Source organism: Sabethes cyaneus, chromosome 3 (genome assembly GCF_943734655.1).
Source record: "Sabethes cyaneus chromosome 3, idSabCyanKW18_F2, whole genome shotgun sequence".
Classification (NCBI taxonomy): domain Eukaryota; kingdom Metazoa; phylum Arthropoda; class Insecta; order Diptera; family Culicidae; genus Sabethes; species Sabethes cyaneus.
In genome coordinates this window covers 3,948,446-3,958,393 of record NC_071355.1, presented here as the reverse complement: position 1 = coordinate 3,958,393, position 9,948 = coordinate 3,948,446, and the positions used below count along the sequence as shown (strand labels likewise).

The 9,948-nt window shown below is 45.5% G+C and overlaps 1 protein-coding gene across 1 annotated transcript; it reads left to right on the top strand.

Moving 5' to 3' along the window:
* The first annotated feature begins 6,115 nt into the window (after positions 1-6,115).
* Positions 6,116-9,460, top strand: LOC128742008 (leucine-rich PPR motif-containing protein, mitochondrial). The gene is made up of 2 exons (XM_053838180.1): positions 6,116-6,363; positions 6,428-9,460. The coding sequence occupies exons 1-2, from the start codon at positions 6,168-6,170 to the stop codon at positions 9,334-9,336; spliced, it is 3,105 nt and encodes a 1,034-aa protein (XP_053694155.1). The 5' UTR covers positions 6,116-6,167; the 3' UTR covers positions 9,337-9,460.
* Positions 9,461-9,948: the final 488 nt, after the last annotated feature.

The following is a 9,948-nucleotide window of genomic DNA, read 5'->3' as shown; positions in this document are numbered from 1 at the left end:
GCCATATTTTCTGCTATGCAACAAGCGGTAAGCTGTAAAAGTGAACTAAGAAAACCTTCACGGAGCAAAAGACAGTGAATCGACGCCGCTTACCTTCGTGCCTGTTGCCATTCATGTCAAAAGAGAATTCAAAAGAGACATTCGAATGGCACGTCATATTTGCGATGAACGTGCCTTGGTTTTAATGTTATTTGTAATTGACCCTTTTAAAGGTCACAAGCGAGTTAAAGTAAGATTATTGAAACATGTCAAGCTACGCGGTGTTTGCTGTATAACCCGCACTGCATTTATTTTTGCTATAATCGCTATTGAGTGAGCGATATGCTTATTACAGGGTGGTCACAGACTCGGGAAATGCGGGAAAAAGTCGGGAATTTGAACCACTTGGAACCTGTTGGGAAAAAATGCGGTAAAACGTCGGGAATTTGGTGAAAATTGCTATAAATCGGGAATTTATGAATTTACTTAAAGTTGTTCAAGTTGAACTCCTTGATAGAATCTGGGAGACATGTCGACGCCCCTGCAATTCTGAGACACATGAATCTTCAGACCTCGAACGAAATCTTCGTACCAGGAATTTCCTCCAACTGCAAAGACGAACTGAAAACCGTTTGCAACTGTGAGCGTATGGCACTCTCTGTATCATTATTTGCTTATTTAACTCTCTGTATCAGCTTTTTCGTAATTGTGGTGTGTGGAGGGTACAGCCTTGCAGTCCAGTTGGTTTCAAGGTACGTCGCTGGACTTGCTCCCTTTGTTCTGCCGATCCACAAGCCAGCGGATGAACACATCAGAAATTAAGTCATCAGCAACAAAATAAAAACGGGGAATATTACAATAATTCAAAATATTGGACGCAGTGGTTCAGTTCCGCAACAGAAGGAAAGAGCTCTATTTATTGCTAACCGTCTCCTTCCAGTTGGCCTCGTGGTTATTAAAAAAATTAATACTCCTTTCCGCACGTATAACAATTTTTATTCAATAACAATTTGTATAAGTTAAGCGCTTTTTATTTTTACCTTAAAGTAGTCAGCTTTGATCTGTAGATTTTTTTACGATGTTTGAAATCAAAAGCAGACTTAGCAGACACTTGAGAAGATACGGTACTATCAGACACCTGAGAAGACAACTCAGGGTGTGGGGTTAGGTATCCCGACCCCCCTAAAGGGGCGTGAGAAACCCGACCCACTAAAACCCTACTCGAGTCTCTAGCCTCAATCTTCCCTGGCACCACCTTATCGGTATTACTTCAGGGAGGGGCTATTGTGCTTAACGCACTCTCTTAGATAACTACTGGAATATGGTAGTTAGGCTGTTTATTCGCCGTTGATCGTCTTGGTTTTGTAGCTCAGTACAATCTGGGTATCAGCTGCATTGACCGCTTCCCAGAAGTCCGAGCTAGAACACATCCTTTGGACTAAATTATCCGGAGTAGTGTCCTGTCCGCTCACTGCCATCATGTTGCATGTTGCGTTGACTAACAGCCTTCGTTTGCTGCCATATACCGCAGACATATAAGACATCATACGAGTGAATGCCGAAACAGCTGTGGAAGCCTTCTTGCAGGCGTAGTCGACATGGCTCCCGAAATTGAGCTTGTCGTCGACCGTAACTCCCAGGAGTTGTAAGGACCGCGTTGACGAAATAGTGCAGTCCCCGACCCCGAGTTTTATGATGCGCTAGCTCCAGTTTCCTGGATCGCATCCAATCTTCAACAATGCTTATTGCTTGCTTAGCCGTCAACTCAACTTCTCTGATAGATTCATCGTAGACTTCCAAGGTGATGTCGTCCGCAAAACCAACTATCACCACCTCTACCGGGAACTTTAGCTTCAACACCTCATCATACATGACGTTTCACAATACCGGGCCCAGTATGGAACCTTGCGGGACCCCTGCGGTGATTGGAGCGCACTTCTGACCCTCTTCTGTGTTGTAGCATAGCACACGGTTCTGGAAATAACTTTCCAGAATCCTGTACAGCAACACCGGCACTTGGACGTTCCGAAACGAGTTGGCTATGGAGTCCCAGCTAGCGCTATTAAACGCATTTCTCACGTCAAGCGTGACAACTGCGCAATAGCGGATACCTATCCTCTTGCGCTGGATTGCCACCTCGGCTGTCTTAGTGACAGACAGTGAATAGCATTGGTAAAGTAGAATATAAGCAAATCAATAACTTACACAGACTATATAAATTGTGAAACGTGCTTGTTATAAACTTGAACATAAAATAAAACGGACGCTTTGAAATGGTAGTACTGTTGACACGCTAATGAGGCCCGACATATAATTCTTTAGCGTGTGTTCCGAATATCCCGTAAGGTCGGAGGAACGTTAGAAAAGTCAGATACGTCATTCTGTGTGCGATTGTCGTGAACGAAAGATCAGGGATGGCATATTCACTTTGACTCAATGCACATTCATTTGACGGTACCGTCTCAGTCATGCAGAATTTGAAAAAGTTATATATGGGACGATTGAAGAATTAGTTCTTATCTACAAATTTTTTGAATAAAGTATTGCTCTATCTTTTGTATTTACGGTGCTACAATGCTAGTATCTCTTTAGTGACTAAGTGAACGTTCATTTAGTCATTAACGAGTTACTAGCATTGTAGCGCCATGCACCGGCCGGGTACCTTGGACCTCCCGTTACGTGCTTTGCGTCCCGTTTACCGGTACAGATCAGGCGCTTGGGAGGCTCCGCGCAGTCCTTTGCTTTATGGCCAGCACTGCCACATCTCCTGCACAACTGGCTCCTATCTGCTATCCTATCTCCTATGGCTCCGCTCAGTGGGCATACCGACCACCCCACTTTTAGCCTAGCAGCTTTCAGGGCTTTGTTTCCGTCAGTCAACGGAAGTCGTATGGTGGCCGGACCCTTGCGTAGGCGAACCGCCTCGGTTGCCACCACCACTCACTTTGCTCTTTGAGAGCTTGTACGACCTCGCGCACTTCGGTGATCTCGTCCAGGTTCTTAAGCTGGAGAGTCACTTCTGGTGTGAGAGCACGTACCTACACTCCGTCCCCGAGCACTCTTCCCGCTATGGACTTGTATGCGGAACTCTTTTTGGTGGCGTCCTGCTTTAATTCGAGGATCATATCGCCCGTGCGTGAGCGGCGGATGCTCCGCACGTCTGCGCCCAGATCCTTGAGTAGGGCGTCTCCTCTCATGGCCTTCAGAACCTCCGAGCATTTCGACCCGTCGGTTGTCAGGATAAGAGCGTCGCTCTTCTTCGCTCGCTTCCTTGCCGGTTTAGGTGGAGCAGTTTTTTTTATTGGAGCCTCCTCCGCCTTTTCTCTTGGCCTTAACCTCGGTCCACGGGCCACCTGTCTTGAAGCTTTCCGCTGGTTCATCGGTTAGCTCTGCCAATCCGCTAGCCTGAGGGCTTTTACCGATCAGGCGTTTTTTCGGTCCACCAGGGGTGCTATCCTCCGGGGACTGTCTCAGGCGCTTGGCGGACGCCTTAACGCAGCTGGTTGCGCTTTCCGTGGCCTCCTGGGCCGCGTTGCGACATTCCGTCAACGGGCAAGCGTCCGTTTGTACTGCCTTCGACGCCTTCCCGGTCACCTTCTTCGCCTCTCCTGCATTCAAGGTTCTCCGAAGCATGAGCAAGCTCTGTTTCAGGTCCTTGGAGAAATTGCCGCGACCTGACGTGAACTCGATTATTACATCGAGCTGCTGTGACGCTGCTACCACTTTAGGTACAGCGTCTCTATTCTGCTCCATCGCCCTGATTAGCGCTGGGCCGGTCATCGCTGTATCCGGCGTCGTAGGCATACCGCTGCCTTTGCCACCCACACTAGCGCTCCTAGTTGCATCCTTCTCCACCCTTGGTCGAGAACGGTGGATGCCTCCTCTCGCGAACGGGTTTTCCACCGTATCTACACTTGTATTTTTGATTTTGTTTTCCATACCCAAGTAACAACGGTAGCTGAATTGCAAGAGCAATGGCTCTTTACGGGTTGGTTTAAGGCGATCAAGGCTGCATAAAGTAAGCGCTCAAATGGTGTTTAAATAAGCGATGTGTAAGCTACTTTAAGTTTTTCAAACCAGTTCTCTTCCAAAAGCTGATAAAAAAAGCTTAATAGCGGATGTTTTTTGCTAAACAATCTGCTTCTAAACAGCCATAAACATCAAATCGTTTTACGGCTGCTTAAAGGTGTTAAAATGTAGAGTGGAAGCTTTCATTATGCTCACAGCATTCAAACTACTTTCAGTCTGCTTAAGGGTGTTAAAGTGGCTTTACAAACTTCTACCAAGTTTTCATTCGGCTCACAGCACACATACTGTCAGATCAAAGAATTTCGCAATTCGGCTGACAGCAAAAGTTGGTCAGTTATAACATTATCGACTGCTACACGCTAGACGGGCTAGGCTTCAGGTGTAAAGATATTCTCACTGTCTGTTCTGCAGATGCAAATGAGGCGGATCATACGGTGAGTGCTTATGGATCAAAAGGTGGCGGGTTCAATTCCCGGAAAAAAGACATGCATTTTTAATTTAACTCTAGCTTACTTGTACGAATTAAAGTTATTCGAAACTAAAAATATCGCGTTCACAGCGAAGTAAAAATGACGCGTTCCATTTTTTTAAATTTAAAAATAATTTTTTTTTGGCTGCATAAAGGTTGATGAAGCGTTGACTAAGCGACTGGAAAAGTAGATTGCAAAACTATTTCTCGTTCTAAAAATAGAATTGACAGCATTGCGCAAATTGGCTATTTAAAAGTGCAAAAAAGTTTCTATTAAGCTTCATTGCAGCTTCGAAAGCAGCTAATTAACCTGAAGCTTGATAAAATCACCAGATTTAGATGTTTAAGAGCTGAAAAAAGGTTTTCATTTCTAAACCAAAACCATAGATCAGCCACAGGTTGAATAAAATCAGCTATAAAACCCAAGTAACAACGGTAGCTGAATTGCAAGAGCAATGGCTGTTTACGGGTTGGTTTAAGGTGATCAAAGCTGCATAAAGTAAGCACTTAAATGGTGTTTAAATAAGCGATGTTTAAGCTACTTTAAGTTTTTCAAACCAGTTCTCTCCCAAAAGTTGATAAACAAGCTTAATAGCGGATTTTGCTACTAAAAAATCTGCTTCTAAACAGCCATAAACATCAAACCGTTTTACGGCTGCTTAAAGGTGTTAAAGTCTAGGTTAAAGTGTAGAGTGGAAGTTTTCATTAGGCTCACAGCTTTCAAACTACTGTAAGGTTGCTTAAGGGTGTTAAAGTGGCTTTACAAACTCCTTCTAAGTTTTCTTTCGACTCACAGCACACATACTGTCAGAGCGTAGAATTTCGCAATTCGGCTGACAGCAAAAGTTTGGCAGTTATCGGCATTATCGACTGCTTCACGCTAGGCGGGCTAGGCTTCAGGTGTAAAGCTATTCTTACTGTCTGTTCTGCAGATGCAAATGGGGCGGATCATACGGTGAGTGCTTATGGATCAAAAGACGGCGGGTTCAATTCCCGGAAAAAGACATGCATTTTTAATTAGCTAGCTCCCTTAATTATACGAATTAAAGTTATTCGAAATTAAAAATATCGCGTTCGAAACATGTTTACAGCAAAAAAAAGGTCGCGTTCCATTTTTTTAAATTTAAAAATAGATTTTTTTTTGGCTGCATAAAGGTTGACGAAGCGTTGATTAAGCGACTGGCAAAGCAGATTGCAAAACTATTCTCGTTCTAAAAATAGAATTGACAGCATTGCGCAAATTGGCTATTTAAAAGCGCAAAACAGTTCCTATTAAGCTTCATTGCAGCTTCGAAAGCAGCCATCAATTAGCCTGAAGCTTGATAAAATCACCAGATTTAGATGTTAAAGAGCTGAAAAAAGGTTTTTATTTCTAAACCTAAACCATAGATCAGCCACAGGTTGAATAAAATCAGCTATAAAAGCGTTTGATCAGCCTGAAATTGTTACTTGGGTGGTTCTGTTCGATTTGTGCCAGGCATCCGACGGAAATCGGGAGGAATCATTCTAAGCTGTGTTACGTATTATGTTCATGTCCCTTCGAAATTTGACATTTCCCGCTGTCATTGTGCAAGTGATAACCGAAATCGACCCCAAATCAAAACAAATTCAGCTGTTTTGCTTGCGGTGCTCATGTAATCGTTTACTAAAAGATTTGCAATTATTATTCTGCGGAGAAAGTGTTTCAATAATGAACATTCTACGGAATGTTATAGTTCGGGCCCGCATCCCCCATAGGGCTTTTAGTGTTAGCAGCAACTATTCGCGAAGTTTGTTACAGCAAAGCCGGCATGAGAGTAATCCCCGCAATGTTCAGCCGTCGTTGATTTCACTGAGCAGTGAGAGTCACCGGTTTTACGGGACTCGGGCTAAACCAGCAAAGCAAGGTAACGTAACTTTTCGCCAAAACGTGGTCGGTCCTAATTCAACCAATCAAATGTGTTTTTCTAGGGAAAACCACACCGGCGATGGTGGATGAAATGCGCAGAGGTGCTGCGCAGCACCGGCGGGTACAGCTGGAGCGACTGAATCAGATCCTAGCGAAACCGGAAGCCATCACGGCCGATGCGTACGACTTTCTGCTGAGCTGCTGCGGCCGGCTGCTGATGGAGCAACCGGCCGACGTGCGGATGCGCCTGTTCCGGTCGATTTGGTTTATGGCCGGCGGTGATGCAGCCGGCAGCCAGCTAGGCCGGTGGAAAGTGCTGCTGCAGGTGCACCGGGACAACGGGGTCGGGCTGGATGGCGACGATGTCGATGTCGGTCGGTTCGTCGGTAGGGTTAAGATGAGTAAGGATGAGGAGTTCTTCGAGCTGCTGCTGGGGGCGGTGGCCGAACGGGGGGATACTTCGGCGATGGTGGATGTGATAGAGGAAGCGCGCAGGCATGGTTTCGGTGCGAGTGGTAAGTTTGTTAGCCTTCTGATTCGTGGGTATTTTAAAGCTGGAGATGCGTCTGCTGCGCAGACGGTTTTCGACGAAATCACGGATAAGATCCTTAAACGGGATGCTGATATTTGGGGAGAACTACTGATTGGAAGGATAGCAAACGAACGGGTGGAGGAAGCCACTGAATTAATCAAGGAGTATGAAGCTATTTTGAAAGAAACTCACATTTTAGAAGCCATCAAAGAAGCGCTGTTGGTAAAGCAAAAAGATATTGTTACTCTATTAATGGATCTATTACCGAGGCATGTTCTAAATGCCACAACAATAGATCCTATTTTAAGAAACATTTGCTCTGAACTTCTGTGTCTTAAGCGGTTTGCCGCAATAAAAACGTTGATAAATTTGCTTCCCGTTCCGAAGTTCAAACCTGGTGATAATTACGACATCTACGGAACGTCACTAATCTTTGAAATGATTAAAACTAAGGCACCCTTCGAAGAGATTGTTGGCTTTGTGGAGTTTCTCGTTAAGACCAACCGGAATACGCGAGCTTTGCACGTGGCTTGTGACTGTGCTACCAGACAGTGGATAGAATCGCTGCCGAAGTTCTTGAATCTTCTACGGCAGCAGGAGGACTTGAGACCTCACTACTTTTGGCCGCTAATTGTTCAGAACTTTGACAGACAGGGCGAGTCTGGAGTGCTGGACGTTTTGAAAATGATGCACAGCTTGGATACGATACCGGACGAGGAAACACTTTCGGTGTTTGTTCTTCCGAAGCTGTCGATCTCGCTGAAGGACATCCGATTAGCCTTCAAACAGTTCGAAGATCGTGGCGTCAAGTCGGCTGCACTAATGTCTCCGCTGGTAACGCATCTGCTGTACCAGAGCCGGTTCGATGATGTTTCCAAAATAATTAAGCTCTACCCGACAAAGGTGAACACGCAAACTATGGTCTATCCGCTGGTTTTGCAAGCTCAGCTCGGCAAGCAAGCCGACCATCTTCGTCGTCTGGCAAGAGTGATGCGTTCCTTAACAGACAAAGCTCAAAGTGCGAACCACGACCTGGCGGGACAAGTTCTGATGGAGATAATCAGCAACAAAAACAACAAATACGATGCCAGTTTTTTGAAGAACTTTTTAGAGGAATGTGAAAGAGCCAACCTACGGATAAGTCGAATGAGTGCCAACGTACTAAAAAACCATCTGGCTAAGACCAAAACGGGGAGCGCAGAATTGGAAAGGTTGCTGAATTCTTTAGTTGATGAAAAACTTGGACTTTCGTCTCGTGAACTGTCGGAATCGATTCTGGTTCATCCCAGAGACATGAACTACGAAGAGCTGGAGTGCCATCTAACAGAACTGGAAGAGAAGCGAATGAATGCGCGGGGAGTTCTGCGTCGTTTGCTGCAACTGTGTATTCGCGAGAACCGGCTCAAACGGGCGGTTGAACTTAAGCGCAAGTGCGACGAAGCGGGGGTTGATCTGAGCTCCGGCATGATGGCTTCTTTGCTCGAACTGAACGTTAAGTTGAAAAATGTCGGCGAAGCCGGCCGAACTTTGGAGCAAATAAAACAAGCTTTCCCTGGATTCACGCTGGATGAGCACAAAATCGTAGATTTTGCTGCACTTTTAGTTGAAAGTGGCTTCCCGGAAAAGGCACGAAGCGTGCTAAAAGATCGTGCAACGTCCGGTACGGTGCGTTCAGGAAACGCCAATAAAAACATCTGGAATCTACTGAACAACACCGCACAGTACGCTGCAAGTAAAGATCCACAGTCGGAACGCAACCAAAGCTCGGAAATGTTGCAATTCCTAGTCGATCTAGGTTACTGTGGCTACGAAAATGCCCTACTAGGTCCAATCATCCGAGAACACTTGCTTAAAAATCAAACTTTAAAAGCCGTAAACGAATACCAACGGATCGTCGCCGAACACCGGCGAACGCCCCTGCAGCTGGAGGTGTTCACCAGCCTGGTCCGACTGACGAACGCCAACGACGCGGAAATACCACCGGAAGCGGCCAAAGCGCTGCTCGCGGACGTGATCCGACTCGGTTCGGCCATCCACGGAGCGGTAAACACTAACAACACGCTGCTGGTGGCGTTGGCCGATGCCGGCACGGAAGCCCAACTGCGCCGAATACTGATCAATCCGGAGACGCGCATCAATCAGGAGTACATTATGACGCAGTGTGAGTTCCTGGTTAACGCCGGCAAGCTGGACGTCGTGCTGCGGCTGGCCAAGTGTTGCCGGGGGCTGGTCAGCATGCGTGAGGCGGACTTTTTGTCGCTTATCCTGAAGCAGTACGTGCGGGACAACGATTGCGAGGCGGCGGTTGAGCTGTTCAACCGGCTGCAAGCCGAGGATGACGAGATGAAGATAACCGGTGATTTTGCTAAGAAGCTGATTGACTTGCTTGAGGTTAACAACTACGATGTGCCCGACGGGATTCGAATATATGCCAAGTGAATGGGTAACCGTTGGTTGGCTGGCAATAAAAGTGTTGAATGAAGGTACGATACAGGGGAACTAATACTGTCAGAACTTGAAATAAGAAAGCCAAACGCATGCCGCGGAACATCACTGTCGCTTCGTGATTAGTTGGAAAACACGCCATCATAGTTTTAACATGATCTTAGCAAAAAAGGGACAAAATCTACCCGTCCCAATGGGTCGATTTTTTTTTGGTTCGGTTTGGTTTTTATTATAGAGGCTTTAACCTGAAAGATCATTCAGTTCTGTAAAAGGAAGAATTAACAACAACAAAAATTAACAAATTCATAACTTCTTATCAATACTTGCCAATTTAACAAACTTCAACACTTTGTCTTCCCTATCTTGGTCAAAACATAATATTTCGCAAGTTTTGTATTCTAGGGTAAGATTTTTTCTAATCACTTCATATTCCTGGCACTCGGTGAGGATATGTTCCACTGAGAGATGTGTTCCACATTTGTCTTCCTGTTAAGACCTAGAATCATTCTCGTTTTTTACATCGCAGTATAAAACATTCGGTGTAATATTCCCTCGTAGTTAACTTCTATTGTAGAGCCGAATCTAGTTCTAGCAGGAAGCTATTGT

Excerpts from the sequence above, each read along its gene's own strand:
- LOC128742008 (XM_053838180.1), top strand. The coding sequence starts at position 6,168 with ATGAACATTCTACGGAATGTTATAGTTCGGGCCCGCATCCCCCATAGG. Across the intron at positions 6,364-6,427 it reads GGCTAAACCAGCAAAGCAAG|GGAAAACCACACCGGCGATG; the intron begins GTAACGTAACTT and ends GTGTTTTTCTAG.